General features: G+C 47.7%; 1 protein-coding gene across 3 annotated transcripts; it reads left to right on the forward strand.

Annotated features, from left to right (window-relative positions):
* The first annotated feature begins 389 nt into the window (after window positions 1–389).
* On the forward strand, window positions 390–16161 carry LOC135822543 (protein Wnt-4-like). 3 transcript variants are annotated; one of them, XM_065335336.1, is made up of 8 exons: window positions 390–824; window positions 1591–1783; window positions 9504–9592; window positions 11250–11414; window positions 12843–13021; window positions 13760–13906; window positions 14372–14461; window positions 14915–16161. In XM_065335336.1, the coding sequence occupies exons 2-8, from the start codon at window positions 1722–1724 to the stop codon at window positions 15332–15334; spliced, it is 1152 nt and encodes a 383-aa protein (XP_065191408.1). In that variant the 5' UTR covers window positions 390–824; window positions 1591–1721; the 3' UTR covers window positions 15335–16161. The 3 variants fall into 3 exon arrangements, with proteins under 3 accessions (XP_065191408.1, XP_065191409.1, XP_065191410.1); XM_065335337.1 differs by lacking the exon at window positions 390–824 and adding an exon at window positions 879–1377; XM_065335338.1 differs by lacking the exon at window positions 390–824 and adding an exon at window positions 879–1373.
* Window positions 16162–17554: the final 1393 nt, after the last annotated feature.

The raw sequence follows: 17554 nt of genomic DNA on the forward strand, positions 1-17554 counted from the left end.
ATCGATCTCTCACTGCATACCTCATAGCTCCTCGACCACCTCTGCAGTACAGTCTACCGTGGAGTGGAGATGTGTAAGCTACACTGTCATTGTTTGAAGGTTCAGATCTACTGTCACTGTGTCACTGGTACTGATACCAGACTAGATGGTTGAGGCCTGGGTCATTCATACACCCCTCCTCCCTGGCCTGGGTCCCCTTCCCGTATGCACTTCCAAACCAGGCTCTCGCTGAACACCCTTATCTCAGCGACAACGCACTGTACAACCACTGGCAGCACGGTCTCAGCAGATCACCAGCAAGGCTGGTGGCATAAAACGGTGCGATAAAGTGTTGGCGATGGGAATTTGCCACCATGTTACACTAGCACCTAGCCTACACGTCCCTAGCCCTGGCGCATGGCCTTGCTGACCTCAAGTAGTACTGTCGCTCTCAGCGCAAGCACTTTATAGGGGCTCAATCAGTCTCGGAAAATTTCATTTCCTATATGCATGCAGGCACTGGAGCTTAGTAAGAACAGCTCAGGTGAAGCGCAGCCTGTGAACGGTGTCGTGGCCGCACTGTGGTATTGAACCAGTAGGCAGTACTAGTATCAACATCCATCACCATAAAAACCGTTGAAGGTGTCGTTCATCGTTGGGAATGAGTTGTCACATTTATTAGTATTAGCATTGAGTTGTGCTGGTGGCCGTGGGGTGGTGTGCAAGTGCCACTATCTGTGCAGAGTGTGCGCGTCTGACAATCACGCCGCAGACTGCTAACGCCTGCAGGCGAAATCGTCCTTCGGAGCAGCATCCACAAGCCAAACGGCTGGGATCATCAGAAGGTGAGTTGGTCCCGTGGGGCAGCCAGGTGAAGTTCATTATTTATATTCTGAAGTAGCCCCTTCTCTCGGGCAATCTCCAGTTGATTTCTAGGTGTTGGCTGACTCCAATTCTACGCCTTATTAATCAGGACCGTCAACTGTCGACCTGTCCAGAACATCGAATAGTTTCCTCTGGGACGTGTCACGGAGCTCGAAAGGTTTTAGCTAGCGCCACGGTTATGAGGACTCGGCTCGGCAGGGAAACGTACTTGATTCATTTCTCTTGCTTATAACGCTGGTGAAGAGGGGAGCAAATTGCAATATAACCCGACCGTGGCTACTCTCGCAGGACAAAAGTTAGTTTGGAGTCTTACTCTTAGTCGTGTCATCGTGCCCCCTATCAGGATATCCCCGTGTACTGCCCTTCTGCCACGTTTGGACAACGGAAGGCGCCACGGGCCGCCCATACACGCAGCACTGGCTGTGGGCTACCAGCACATACAGACAGGCGGTTACCCACAACACTGCCGCGGGCTGCTAGTACTAGTAGTAAGCGCCATCGACCCAACAGTAGGTACGAGGCGACATTACCACCGTGTGCGCATGAGGCCAACGCTTGTATTTGGTGACCCTCCCAGTCAGTTGACCACCAACCACCACACTGCTTTTCTCTGAACGCCTGCGTGTAGAGTGTTTCAAGTCTAGGCTCTGACGAAATCTTATAACTACTTACAATAAGAGAGACGGGGTGGTTATTCTGGCAAGGTGTTTGTTGGTGTTGGTGCAGCCTTGCCTATCAGAACGTGGACATCTGCAGAGGAACAAGGACAGCACCTCGGACACATTGTTGCCGAGCACCATTGGTAGAACGTGTCGTCGCTGTAGGGTTGTGAGAAAGTTCTCTTCAAGACCAACGCCATGGATCGGCTGTGTGTCATTTACTTTGCTTTCTTGAGCTGGATGATGAGCGGGACAGAGAGGTGAGCGGAATGTATAATTATGATCATGGCATGTTAAATGGTGCATCCCTGGACGGGTGCATTAGAACACACACGCACACACGCGCGCGCACACGCATGCACACACACGCACACGTACGCACACACATACATCAAGAGCGTGAAGCCTGTGTGTATCAACATTGAGATCCGCGCGTAGAAATAGTAAGAAAGGGAACAACTGTCTGTGCTGAAACTGTGTTGCACACGACCGCATCGTGCAGAACAGGTACAGTAATGCACTTTACTAGGTAATTAGTAACTAACTTACTGGGTGACCTTGCCTAAAGCTCACTACAATAGGCCCATGTACAATGTACATGTACTGTGATCCGCGCTTATTATGTTCTACATAATTCCTTGCAGCGCACGAAATTCCACGACTTCTGTGCGCTGAATCACCAGAACCCGTGATCGGCACTGTACAAAGACGCAGGAGAGGAAGTCAATGCAGATTACATCGAAAAGACCACATGCGTGTCATTGCCCCAGTTCCTTATTACGACCGAAGGAGGCAATTGTGAACTGGATCACGACTTCCCCAAACATCTTTTCTGGGCCGAGCAGGTGCGGGACAGAGTGGAAACTCGTCAGTGAACATCCAGCCCACCACCAAAACACTGCGTGAATGATCTATTTTCAGGAGTAGTTTACTGGGGGACATTGTGTACATGTGTGGCGTTCGGCTGACATTCATGGCTGACAGTCATGTCGAAATATCTCACACCAGCAGATGAAACATTGATCGAATCGTGGAGGTCCTGGCTCCAGGCAAATTGGATTGGTAGCGCGAGCATGCGACTCCAGTTGGACTAATAGGGATGAAAGCAAGATGAATGGTGGTATAGCCACCCGCAAAGATACATTGTCCTCTCCTCAGTCAATTCCACGAACTCCCTGTGGATGCTACCGGTATTGCTACTTGTAGTATAATGGAAAACGTTAGAAACGTACTACGTAGCGTTGGTCGTAGCGCATAGCTGCCTCCATGCGTGTAGAATTGAGACCTGTACCAGGCAGTGTCAGTACTCGCTCGTATGTACTGATGGGAAACCAGCGATTGTGTGTTTGAGCTAGCATGTGCTAGAATGATTACATCCAGATGTCTACACATCTACCGGTACATAATCATTGACACACAATACATACACATAATGATGTATTAGTAGAACACTCTAGATCTTCTCAAGTGAGATGGAGTCCGAGTGGCTGAATCGGTGAGAGAGAAATGCGTTCCAACTTTTAAGTTTTAAGGCGAAAGGAAGCTGCGATGTCGCCGGAATGCACGTGTTTCCTGAAGGCACACACCCGCCTACAGCGCTGCTGTCTGCTACGAAGCCCACCAGTACAACTCGCAGAATGTTGTAGCAGGAAGGGGAGAGGGGAAACAAGTTTATGCCCTCGAGGAGAAGTCTCCTCGTGACACAGTCAGGATTTGGAAATACAATGTATGTGTGGAGGGGTCGATCGCTGGTCGGAATCAAAATAAACCTGCATGATCCATGCATGACCCCGTGTACTTATTCAGCGTGCCAGTCAAGCTTAGAGTTCGCCATGTTGTGCTCATCCAGGATTTAGAGCCCTCTTGATTTTTTCAAGTCCTCACTCTCCACTCTCTTCAGTGCTTGCTCACACCAGATTTGATTGACACGTGTGCATGTATGGGCGAGGAGTACTTGCGGAGGGAATGCTGGAAGGAGAAGCCTAAAAAAATGTTTGCCAACACTCCATAGTGGTGAGAGCTGAAGCAGTGCCACAACACGTGTGGTCACGTTGTATGTGGAAGAAATCCCTCTCAACAATTCTTCGTGATTGTAGCGTTACGTGAAACCCATTATCTTCTCTCCCTGCTACCAGTGTAATGCACAATGTCATGTACTGTACATACTCCTGAAACCGGTATGCTTGCATGTGTCATCGGCTGGAGCAGAGGGTGACGGAATCACCGCCCCTTGTTTGGATCTTGGCTCGGAGAAGTGAGCAGTTGAACAAATTCACTGTGTCTGCTGATTCTAAGAGAGGACTATTGGGTAATTTGCATCGACAGTACACCTACATTGACACAACTAATTGCTTTATTATACCGATCGGTTACTGGTAATCGGGCGCCACTGAATCATAAATCAGAAATATTTGCTGCCAGGGACAGAGAAACATGCGACACAAGTGATAATTGATGCGAAACCGATAACTTAGCAGGGCAGTTAGAAGGTGGGGCTTCTCCTGGATCCCTAGTTTTTACAGTAAAAATGCACTGGTCCAGTCTGCTATCGAGCCGTTTTGCAGAGGTATGTAGATCTACACAGCTGAGCACCCGAGCCAGCCCCAAGATGGCGTTAGAAACACGATACCCAGTGTCACGAACATGATGATCAACCTCCGGTCTGGGTCCGTAATCCATCCATCTTTTGGTTGGGATTTCACTTGCAGGCCAAAGTGGGAGGTAGATTCTGCCGATAGTCACACGATGCGAGCTATCAGACACCAAGTGGAGCCTCTTTAGAAACCTAGAATCTTGAATATTCTATACCCCGGCATAGTCAAGTATGTGTAGCTGTAAACGCTGTTGAGAGTTTGCACGCCGCGCGGGCTACACCAAGAAAAACTTAGATTTAGTTAGAAGGCAGCAACGTAGTTTTTCGGTTCATGGTGCCATTGGTGGCCTTTATACCCCCTCCCCTCCCTCCCCCCCCCCCCCCCCTAATTATTCTCAGAGGTTTTCGGTTGCTGGATCGAGTCACACAGTCAGTCTGGCACATGTCTTCGTGGTCTGGTTGCTTAGTTATTGTGTGATGGGAGAGGCCATACAGCTCAGTCTCCCAATACAAATCCTATGACTATGAGTAGGACTACAATGCAGGGAGTCGAAGGCATTCATTTTGATGACTCCCTCACTCACGGCCTGACTACATGTAACCGTTACAATGACTATGTAGACTATTATAATAATTATAAGCATGGCCCAGATATGGCCTGTTCGCCACGGAACTACAGTGCCTTGTGCTTGGTATCCAAAAGCGGACGCGAGCACTCCAGAGCGCGCCACGGCGCTTTGTCTTCGCTGGAATGTAGGAAATGCCGTAGCAACGAGAGAACAACGCCAAGAAAGACACTGCTCTGAACAAGCACCGGCGCACGGGGGACTCGGAAACAAGTCGACAATACTTCCTAATCTTGTCACAAACAATAAATTCAATAAATAGCGACAAATGATAGGAAGAGCCCAGTCACTTCATTCCTGGCCTTGAGTTTTGTTGTGATGAGCTCCTACTACTCAAGCCGAGCCTTGTTGATAATCAGAGAAAGAGCTTTTTCTGAAGTAAATCTACTACGCGTGGGTGTTGCTAATCCTGACGGTGGCAACACTGGTGTCCACAGTGCAGGGCTCTGCCGCATCTCCAGCATAATTATTGTAATTTGCATTGACCTATTGCCTGTTGCCAGTGTTGGACCAGTTGGTGAACGCCATGCACATCTGGAATCGCAATGGTGTGTTGTGAAACATCCATGAAAGTAGAAGGCAAAGGCTTACGCCTACAACCGTAGATCTACGCCGAAACGAATCTCTTGAGCAATCGCGCCTTGTGCCACAATCCCGAAACCAGTGCTTGAGAAGTAACGTCGGAAATACTGCTGTATGCTACCCGCATGCTTCACGTCACACTCACAGTGGCACAAGAACGGTTGACACTGACAGGGACATGATGTCGACAGCTCTCACGCCTAAGCAGAAGAGCCTAAGCTAAGAGGGATTTCAATCTCACAGTTCATTGTACAGCGTCCTGCAACGATGCAAAACCGTAAAAGAGTGTTGGCCGTCACAATGGCGATGCATGGTCGTAGTGACTAACGATTACAAAATGGCGAACAAGGTACAGGAAATAGTCAGTCCCAGGCTTATGTAGAGCCAAATCATGTCATAGTCACACAGCGCCCGTGAGAAGTGGCCACAAGATGGAAAGAAGACGGAGAACGGGTCCATTTCAGCGTCCACGAGGTGTGAGCAAGTCGTGGTCGACGAAGGGTGTGAGCGCTGCAGCGATAATTGAATTTGTCACACACGAGAGAACGCCTGTAGCGCCTCAGGACACACCAAAGTCATTGTAGTCCGTAGTACACCACTCCAGCACTGTGGCCATAGGCATAGGGTTCACAAACATGGTGCACCCGGTCGAGGTGATGGTGCTACATCTGCCGATTGCCTGAAACCGCACTACACTACTCGTGCAGTCCCTATAATTATTATGGCTACATGATCCTAGTGAGCTCGGGTCCTGTCATGGCACTGGGTTAGGACTTTAGGATGGTCACAGCGACATTCAGGTTCTCCTATGGCGTATCAAAAGTAAATTAATTAGTTCGCCGGGGCTGTGAAGCCACCGTGCTAGCCATGGACGGGAAATAGCATTGGCAGCGAGTCGAGAGGTGATGCACAAGGACTTAGGTATACGGTGGATCTACATGTACATGCATATCACGCGCGGGGAGTAGTAGATGGTAGGCTTGTAGTTGTACCGTACCAAGAGTACGTTACCCGAGTGGGTTATAATTCTCTTGCTTGTACTTGAAGATAGTCCCTCGCCTTGTGTGATCAAATGACCAGGGCCGAAGAGATTCAGAGGAAGTGCTTGAGCAGCGCGATTGGTAATCATCTCAACTCCAAACCTAGAGTTCTGGACCCACTGCTATTGTAAACAAGGAGGTATCCGCACTGCATGGCAGCTCACGGTACGGTGCCTTGATCAAGTAACTCTCATTCTTCCCCAGCAACAAGACCCTGAGTATGTATGCTGCTTACTATAAGAGTCATACTCACACCAGTCTGTAGTCTAAGTCATGCTCTACGAGACAGAGAGACTGAGAAGTGAGAGGTTGTGGCGTGACCCAGCGGACGACGTCGCTGCATGTATCACATTCCGGGTGCTGACAACTTCCATCTGGCCTACCATCTGGTCAGGTCAAGAGGTCGGTGCCATGCAGCCAATCCTCGACCCTGTCAGTGGAGTGTGCATGCTCAAGTACTGCTCCAATCTCTCAGTGACTGATGGCCTAGACCAGGGACTGGCAGAGAACACATACCACGGCTCCCTGGCCTGGACCCATTGGATTCAGCCGGGCTCTGAATCCTGAAAGGGTCCAAGACACTGTACATCCGGCACATGCAACACATCGCGTGAAAACATTGGAAACCATGTCTGACTCTCCCTGCCAGTACAACACCTGGCCCTGTGCCTGGTGGATTTGTCTGACAGGAATCTCAGTAGGTCTACAGTACACTACAGATCACCATGATCACTGCTTTAATGCGTGGACAGGTCATACCAAGTGTTTTTATAATTAGTTCCCAGTTTATTTACACTTCGTCACATGTATGCAGAGATGGAGAGCATTCGAAACTGTAGAAACCGCCCAGACTGTAGTGTAGTGAATTGGCAGCATACCGGTATGCAATATGTCGACACTGTCATTGTCCAGTCACCTGGCACTGGTAGGAATACCATCACATAGCCCATAGCCTATACTAGGCTATAGGCATAGGGAGTACACAACATTCCTGTGTGCTGAGGACACTAGTGTCCATTCTGATTGAATTACTGTTCCCCCGCCTAAAGTATAATGCACCAATATGATTGACGCTCTCACAAGTTGGTGCCACTGGCTATAGTTATCACAAGGGGCTGAACCAGATACTAAAACAAAACCAAGTCTGGAGGATTGAGAGCAACTCTGGTCCTCATTGTTCCCACCAATTAATTAGGACACCAGTCGCCCTGATCATGTTCAGGCAGGTCACTGCATGCTGAGATAGGCACATGCCCGGGCTGAGCCATGTGCACAACAAGATCACAACACTCACACAATACATGTCCTATTGTGGATAGCTATAGTTATTGTACCCGGCATAGCACACACACACACACCACTATGATCATCCATCACTTCCTGCACACATTGCAAAGTGCGAAAAGCTTGTACATGTCTAACATGCGACTTGGCATTCATCACTGAACACACATAATTATTATCCTCTCCTGGGAAGGTACTACAATTGCAGAACCTGGGGGTATTGTTCAAGTACTGTTGATGTTAGGCATGCTGGCCCGGACAATCATTTGGGCAATACCAGTTGTGCAAGAGTGGGTGCACCTCACGGCTCCACAGCACACATGCGTTTTGCTCAGGCAATAACCATAACCAATTACATGTACATGCATGTAGGTGCAACAGATCATGTGTGCGTCCATGTGAGCTGTGTTTGTATAGGACGACTAACCAAGATTTGTTTGTTTCTCTTAATTTGCTAAATCCTATATAGGATTTTGGTCATATTTTTCAACTCAAAATGGGTGTGGCATGAGAATAGCAAAACGTATGTGACCAATTCTTCCTTGCTAGGTCTTAGTAGATATCGAGAGTTGAATAAGATAATTTGTTCAAACACTACCATCTCAGGCTCATCTCCTTGCCCAATATTACTAAGGCCTGTGCCCTATTTTTCGAATCCTATATATAGGAATGAAAAATATCAATTGTGCACTCATAACCATGTATAAACAATTAAAATGAAACAATTCCAGAACGTTTTCGTGTGACCATCATCATTTGGTGTCCAGTCCGGATTGTCGTAAGTTGTTTGACGATTCCTGGTTTAGTGTTATTTGTCGCGCGCGTTTCTTTAAGCAGTTGCAGGTGTTGGAAGCTGTATATATTCGCACACGTGACCCTGTTCTATGCAAGCAAAAAGAAAATGTTGTAGCACTCACACTTTTTAAATAATACGCACTCACCAGTTTTTGTTCACACGCACTCACAGCTGCCACATTCATCTACTGCTACCATTCTCAGATACACTGCAAAGGTTCACACTACACGCGTTATGCATAACCGCTAGCTGTGCTGCATTCTCACGCTTCTTTTCATATTACTCTAGCTATATAACTGGTTGTTTTAGTGATTCTTACTATGTGACGATGTTCCACTGATGATGGTCACACGAAAACGTTCTGGAATTGTTTCATTTTAATTGTTTATACATGGTTATGAGTGCACAATTGATATTTTTCATTGCTATTTTACGACTGTTGTCTCCTCGTCGGTTATTTAAATACCTATATATAGGATTTGAGATTTTATTGGACCTTGTTTTATCCTTAAAACTGGTAGTTTCATGACGGCATGTGCGATATGTCGTCATGAAACCACCCCGTGCCACACCTGCAATGTTCTTCTGCACATTCACTGCTTCAGTCCTTTCCATGACAGCAGCTGAACAATTATGCTCAAATTTCCAATTATTGCTGAAAATGGGTATTCATCAGAAATATTATCGCCCTATGAATCTAAAATGTAAACATTCATGCCTCAAACATATTAACAACTTCCATGAAAACCATTATGTCGTTGTTATTGGTCGTGATGACCAATAACAACGGCATAAAAGGCACACATTTTCAAATCCTATATATAGGATTTTCGGCCAGCAAATTAAGAGATAGGACGACTTACCAAGATTTGTTTGCGTGTGTGTACTTACCAAGATCATACGCGTACTTCAAATAATGAAGAATTCGATCTCACAGTGCTGTACCGTCCATGATATGTTAAGTGTGTGTGCGTGCGTGCGTGCGTGTGTGTGTGTGTGTGTGCGTGTGTGTGTGTATGCGTGCATGCGCGCGCAATTGTTCTTATCTGTCATGTGCAGTCGGTTACTACCCAGTGCCATAGACAGAATCATGGGATCACTGGAGACGAAGGCGATAACGCAGACCAGGTTCTGCGATAAACTGAACGGTGAGTCGGTGTGGAAGTCATGTACTAGTCAGCATTCATAGGAACTCGGAGAGCAGATGCAAAGCATGCACTGAAGTATGCTATTAAGCCCCGTGCACACAATGGGTCATATCACCAAGAGTACACAGCTGTACTGTTGGTATGATTTCTAAATTAGAAGGCATCATTCTTCCATGACCATGACCATGCGGTGTACAGCAAATCACCCAATGTTCAAAAACATAGGCTGAAACCTCCAATTCGTAAACAGTCGACTTTCCTAGAATTCCACAAACCAGCTCTGATCTGTGCAATGCTGTGTAGCGTTTTACGGGCAGACAAATTCTGGAAAGGCCGCAGCTGCTTGTGGAATTTACGACAGTTCAATAGGCACGGAAACCTGTTGATCTGCAGCAGCTGACAACTGTGGTGTATCGATGGCTAGTGTGAAATGGGAACTTGATAGCATAGCCTCACACTTGACATTCCATCATAGTCTGCACAAGTACCCATGGCAGGCATTGCATTGCATTGAGCTCAGCCATCAGTCACACAGAGCAGGTTGAGATGTCAACCGTGACTGGATTAACAAATGAGTCAGTTCAGATCTCGGATTACAGTCCGAAAATTCCGATCCTCTTGCATCACTCTCAATTTAAAACAGCAGACACTAAACAGCATGAACAAGTGGCTGTGTTAATTAAACCAACACAGAGCCAGTACTTGAAAACCACTGAAACCGAACACCAGAGAGCGTGTTTGGCTAATTAGTTGGATGGGTATCAAACAACCATCGAAAGTTGTCTAGGTAAAAATGGCCAAAATGCAGTTTCGCAGAGTGGATCGTGTCAGTGACACTTAACCCTGGTTGCAAGAACATCAGATACGTGTTGTACAAGATGCAGAACACCCGGAATAATGCCTAAGAAGTCAACGCAGCTCAGCTGGATATTTCACAGCTAGTCTCACACGTGCACACTTGTACAGCCCAAGGTTGCATATACCAATGCCTTTGTCGAAGACTTTCTTTTTCATATCCATGATAGATCCATGCGAATATGCTGCATACACAGAACAGGTGACTCGACCGATGTCTAACACTGACACTGATACATGCGACCAATTTGCATGACTCCTTGGTGAGCAGCAACAAAGTAGTATACGTGTAGCTACTTCCGTGTCCGCACTCACGCACGGACACTTGCACAACTTACACCGCAGACACTACTCTAAAGATGTGTTGTCACAGAGATAATATCTGTGTCACCTCCTGTAAAGAGCACTTAGGGTTCCCTGTAAGGGGCTATCCGGCTTTATCGATAATTTTCACGAAACGAAAAAGTTTAGTTAGGACCCTCCACCCCCCCCCCCCCCCCTGAACAAAAAATAGATTGACTTGATTGCAAGAATGCCTTGATGTCTCACATATCAATATTTTTCAAAACGAAACTCCCCTTGACCCACCCACCCGGTGCACCCATAGACGAAACTTTTTTTCTCTTCGTGTAAAAGATCGATAATTAAGGATGGCCCCTAACAAGACGGCAACGCTTTTCCTATCAAACATTTTTTTCAATAACGCATTCTACTGACTATTACTCTGCTATGTCCTCAGTCATGCCTGCCCGCCGCCGCTTGTTTGCTTGCTGCCTACGCCTATGTTGTTATCTCCATGTAGGCCTAACACAGCTGCAGAAGGAGTGGTGTCACAAGTACACGCCGTTCGTCCCCGCCATCGGCATGGGAGCCAACCTGGCGCTGAAGGAGTGCCGCAAGGCGTTCCAGTACGAGCGCTGGAACTGCACGATGGACGACTCCAGCTTCCAGCACGTCTCCTCATTCCGTAAGAAATCAATACATATGTGACTACATGTGCATGTTTAGAGGGCTTTACGTCGGCCATACACGACGGCCGCAATGACCAGCCAGACAACAATCGCTACACACGTACTCTGCATTACCCAATAATCAGTCAGACAGGGCCATTCTTCCTGCAACTCCAGGATCCATGGCAAGGCATAAATCCAGCATCGTCACTGTCTCGCGATAGCAGTGCTCAGCTGAACACACTTGCTCACAGGGATCACACGCACACACACACACACAGCATCGACAGTCAACCTTGCAAATACCGACCCTCGATGGTGCGTGAGAAAAGCGTCATGTTGTTCGCAAGGCGAGCAGTATGCAGTAGTCACATGGCCACTACATTGTAGGTCTGAAGATGTTGTCGTTATTTGCGAGTTAGTGTTACCAGTATACCCAAGGTCGTTATACACGAGGTTAACTATACGCAATTTCTAAAGCATTGGATTTTCACTTCACAAGAAATGACACATTGAGTGCTCAGTTACACGGATTCTGACTCCTTCCGACACCTGATCAACGATTCTGATTCCTTCCGACACCTGATCAATGACATCCAATGACCAATGCAGCGCTCCATAACAGTACCAGCCCGATGTTGCCAAAAGATAGACCGCACTGTTTGCGATACTACTCCAAAACACAATTTCTGGAGAGCTAAATGAAGAGGGTGTCCAGCTCAGAAATAGCTTACCAACTTGCTAGAGGCCCGGGGGGGGGGGGGGGGATGAATGACAGGATTTATACCAGGGCAATGAATCCCTGATGAGCGGCTGGCACCTTTGAGTTTCTGATGCTATCTACACACCAGCACTGCGGAAGTAAAGTATTTGAGAGGGCACTGCCCGAGGGCAAGAAGTGCCAAAAGCCACACGCTGACCAGTAACTGCATTCCAGTAGCAATATTACTTGGTGTTAGGTATCTACCGGCTCACTGGGGAATGCTCAGTATTGCCTTGTGGCTGTTGTGCAATATGTGTACAATGTACAATGCACATGCTACGTATGTACATTGTCCATGTCCCTGTCAGCACTGTGCCGTTCATCGATGCCTATACTATACTACCATGAGAAAACAATGCCGTACAGCAAATCTAGAAACACGCACGGGCGGTCTGACAGCGAGGCCGTGTGAGCAATGACTGAAAACCAGTGAATAGATATTTTACTACTCCCTGATACCAATCTTATTGTTATTATCACTGACAACTTGCTGAAGAACAACTCCACGTAACCAAATTCTTTCAGCTAATAGAAGTTTTCAAACTGCTGTTGCCGAATGGACAGAAAGATGCCCACCAAAACCCTGCTGCTGACGTTTAGCACGGTGCACACATACACACTACAAAATACATTGGATGTTGTCATCATCGCCGCTTCTGTCTGTGTGTTTCCTTCAACGCAGAGAGCAAAGAGACGGCGTTCGTGGACGCCATCGTCTCGGCTGGCGTGATGATGGCGATATCGCGGACATGCAGTCGCGGTAAGCTGACCAAGTACTGCGGCTGCGACAAATCAGTGTTGGACGAGGAAACTACCGAGGAAGAGTTCGAGTGGGGTGGCTGCGGGGACAACTTTCTAAAGGTGAGTCGAGCAGCACGATAAGAAGACAGTGGAGTGAGATGGACATGTCAGAAAGTATTCACATTGCAACCTCCATGTTTAGAAGAAGTCCTCAGTATTCAGTATTCCGAAGGAACCATCTTGCTGTTGTGGGAAGTGTGTGTGTGTGTGTGTGTGTGTGTGTGGTTGGCAACCGAGCTCTGCGATGGCGGTGGTGTAGTCAATTTACGCAGAAACTGTACATTTCTATACTTAAATAGCGCTTTGCCAGGCAGAAAAACCCATGAATTCAATTCCCAATAGTATTGGGAGGAAATGTGCCTCACGTCAGTGAGCTGTGCTGAACAGGCCTACCCTGGGCACATTAGTTGCTCTATGAAGATACCACATATACGATAATGGATGATACACGAGGCTGGGAATGGTCAAGAGCCAGAATCAGCAGCTCACTCTAAACTACATGTACTTTCGAAGTAGTCCAATAGATACCAATAGAGCAGACTTGGTTTGGCAATGCGTCTGGATACCACCATAACATCACAGACAGGACCACCACCAATGCCTCTGCTGGAAATTCCTCGTTACACCGGGAGGTCTTCTTATCAACTGTGCACACACTGAGCGTGCAGCGATTAGCCAACAGGGTTTAGTGCGCTTTTATCTCCTCAAGTTTATTCATAGCAAGTTTTCACTGCATCCGGTATCTAAACTGACAAGTGCCGCTTGGTTTTTGTTGACTGCTCTTGGTGTGCAACCCAGGGTCAGCAATACAGCCAACAGTTCCTGGATCTTGCCGCCAAGGACCTGCCAGCTCCTAGCGAGACAACCACGGAAACTGTCGCTGGCACGCCTCAGTCCAGCGTAGTGGAGGAATACCACAAGTGGAACAACCGGCGAGGCCGATTGGTAAGAGATAATGGGAGGAATGCGACTGCGTGTACGTGTATCACATGCACCGTGGGAACTATGGACTGACGTGGAAAGCCATGATGAAAAAACATGAACCATAACGAAATCAGCTCCTAAAGGTGTCGAGGTAACTAATAGCAAGTCACCACGGCATAGAAAATAATGAGAAACATCCCTGCCGGGTACACAGTGCACAACCCAACTGGCAAGCCTAGCAACAGCGGCATTCCTCGCACTAGTGGGAGCTTTGGCATGAGCAAGCAGTGTCCCATTTTATCAAATACAATAGCGGATCAGTAGTGGTTCTTCAGAGCAAAAAGAAAATGATCAGCGCGATCATTTCGAACTGTCTGCCACAAGGTCCGAAAAGAACAGATAAAAACCCACCAGTTTAAATTGCCATTGCGTTCATGCAGTGTTGCTTTCTCTCCGCTTTACTTCGTCACTGCTTTCCGTGTACAGGCCGTGGCTGACAACCTGGCAACGGTTTGCAAGTGCCACGGGCTCTGTGGCGACTGCACGGTCAAGATCTGCTGGAAGGAAGTGCGATCGGTAAGACAGCGAATTGTTCTCGTACACAACTCTGGCTTACTACAATGTAGTACACTGCAGTACACTGTAGTACAATGTAGTACACTGTAGTACAATGTAGTACACTGTACTGAGTACTACCAATAAGAGATCTCTGCAGTACATACAAGTACACAATGGCAAAGAGCTACTGAGAAAAGCAGAGCACCTCCTAGTCTCATACTAGATACAGGCCTCAGACAACAACTGAGCACACTCATAGTATGCTCACTTGCAAACGTTTCAATACACAACCGTTAGCACCCAGCATCTACCATTAAAAAATGTACTACTGAATATTCACTACGCCATGCTTCAATGCCACCCTGGTTAACGACAGAGAGTCTCCAGATCCGTGCTCTGCAGCCCAACCAAAGCAGAAACACTAAACTCACAAGTGCAACCCTTCGCTTCTTTGCATCCCCCTGTTCACAGGTGCAAATCGGCGAAGTGCTCAAGGAATCGTACCGCGAGGCCAAGCAAGTGCGCCTAGCTCATCCACTGTCACCCGCCCTGGTGCCCGCCAACGTAGAAAACAACGCGATTGCTGCCAGTGCTCCGAACCCCATCCTCACCACCAACGCTCTCGTCTACGTCAAGGAATCGCCAGACTTCTGCGTAGCAAACGGGACCATCGGCGTGGCTGGCACTGCCCGACGACGCTGCAAGGAGAACTCCAAGGCCAGCGACGGTTGCGAGCTGCTGTGCTGCGGAAACGGCTACTTTGAAACGCGAGCAGTGAAGCGAGAGCAGTGCGAGTGCAAGTTCGTCTGGTGCTGCGAGGTCAAGTGCCAGTGGTGCCACAAGGTCTATCGCTACTTCCACTGCAAAATGCCGCGTCCCCAGGTGGCGTAGAGTCGCTCGCGGCGCACTCCAGACCCAGCCATCGTGACCCTCTCACGCGTACTTGACACTTGACTGTCTCATCGCCTGCTTTCTCACGCCAATACTTGATCTGGACAGAACGTGTGGTGGTAGTAGTAGTAGTATGTGTGTATACGTTACAGCCATGGTCTGTATCAGGGAGTAGTAAAATACCGGTGTTTTACTACTCCCTGGCCTGTATCATACAATCCCAACAGAGCTAGATAACAGCCTTGAAACACATCCATTTTCAGGACAACTATTACAATATATGTACTGCTCATGTAAGTCGAGCACAGTCCTGTTTACGCTACTAGTACCCATTTCAGTCAAGATTAGATCTCATATGTGCACGTAACTTATGCCCTGGCCTGATACTGCACAAAACACCTGGCTTCAGATCAGAAAGTAGTAAAATGCCGGTACTTTACTACTTACTGCCTCAGATATTAGTGTTTTTTTTCTTCACAAGATTGCTCGTGTATTCTACATTTCTATTTCAGCTGCGCTATGCCTCGCCCCCCCCCGATTTCGGAGATTTGATATAAGGTGCGCGCCTGCTGTCGAGCTGGCAACACAGGTGGCAGCCAGATGCTCCCTACACCAGTTGATTTCCCTGCAACAACATATTCCTTAACCCGCTTAGAGGCCACCAAGGCTTACTGTACATGTAGTTAGAATGGAGATTTGAGGATGGACGTTCATTTAACTATATTATTCACAAAACATAGTGACATGTTCTCTGTATTGTCTACTGCCTTGCTTTCAACAATTCAGCGATGACAACTGCCGACTTGACATACCGAGCTACAGCCTTATTTTTTCGATGTCTGTGGCGAGTATCGAGATATCCACCCTCCATGGGGGAGGGGGGGGGGGGGAGCGTGGTGTTCGATTTTCCGCAGTTCGCAGATGTAGCTGCATGATATAATGAAGGCAGCGTGCCGTGCATCTGATCCATAGAATAGAGATCACAGCTGCATCGTCTTGGTTACGGACTCTTAACGCTGATAGTGGTCGTGCCAGGAATGCCTATGGCAAGCAGGGTGTGTGTGTGTGGGGGGGGGGGGGGGCAGACTTTAAATCAACACGCCAACAACAGAAAATCTAAACTATTAACCCTAGGCCTCTCCCTCCTGCTGGAAGTGACTGTCCTGGAGTGCTATCACTGGTCGGCCGGCAGTCGGGGAATAACTCACTTGACTTTCTTGTCCATGTTGGGCTGTACCGCACTCCTATCTGCCTAAACAGAGCAGATCTGAGCGGTCTGAATACACACACTGTAGTGCTACCCATGCACTTTGGAGCACATACTAGTACTAGTATATACAGAAGCCTTGCTTGGTAGTTTAACATGTTTTTTTGATTTTGACAGCATGTTACAAGGCGAGGACGCGTAGTGCTCCTGACTACAACCATAGCCCGGTTGGCAGAGTCCCGGTCTTGCGACCATTTGAACCGTATTGGGAAAACCCAGGTTCGGACCCTCGTTACTCTAGGGGTTGGTAGGATTTAGAAAATTTCGTTTTTTTTGTGTTGTAGAAGTCGTCGTGTTGCCGCCGCAGTATTGTTCACGTTGTCGCGTTGCTGCCGCTGCAGGGATCACGTCTGGAAAGGATTTTGTGATGTTATTTTCTTGTCTTCCTCTGTAATTTGTAATTTATCTTTCTTTTTTCTTTTTTTGTCTTTTTCCAACTTCTGCCCATGGCGTCCTTCTCTCAGCTCGTCAGCTGTAACAGTCATAGTCATCACCATGACGACTGTTGTGAGAAGGTGCTCGCTGCCGACGAGGTTGGTGATGTTCCGACGAGGCCATGGGTAGGCCTTCACCACGTCGGAACACCCCGTCTGCACGTTGGTGTTGTGGTCTGGGTGTTGATGGACGTTGATGTTGTTGTAGTAGTAGTTGTTGTTGTTGTTGTTGATTGTTGTTGTTCTCCTTAGTGTTGTTCTCGTTGTTGCTGTTGGTCTTGGTAATACTAATAGTCTTGTTCACGGACCTCATGATTCCACATATAAAACAGAGTCATATTTCTTTAATCAGCTTCAGGGGTACTTTTTTGAGCGATTTGTGGAATGTTGCAATTGGTAACATGGGAACATAAGTTCAGTGCAGCGCCCAGGATGTTGTTCAGGTGAGGTACGCTGGTTTTTTTGGGATCAAATGTCGGAGTCAGCATAGCTTACCTCGGCTGTTGCGCTGGACCGTCT

Source organism: Sycon ciliatum, chromosome 8 (assembly GCF_964019385.1).
Source record: "Sycon ciliatum chromosome 8, ocSycCili1.1, whole genome shotgun sequence".
Lineage (NCBI taxonomy): Eukaryota > Metazoa > Porifera > Calcarea > Leucosolenida > Sycettidae > Sycon > Sycon ciliatum.

Bases quoted from the DNA above. Each gene is read 5' to 3' on its own strand.
- LOC135822543 (XM_065335336.1), top strand. From the start codon at position 1,722: ATGGATCGGCTGTGTGTCATTTACTTTGCTTTCTTGAGCTGGATGATG. The intron at 1,784-9,503 runs GTGAGCGGAATG...TGTCATGTGCAG, and splicing joins ATGATGAGCGGGACAGAGAG to TCGGTTACTACCCAGTGCCA. The intron at 13,907-14,371 runs GTAAGAGATAAT...TTCCGTGTACAG, and splicing joins ACAACCGGCGAGGCCGATTG to GCCGTGGCTGACAACCTGGC.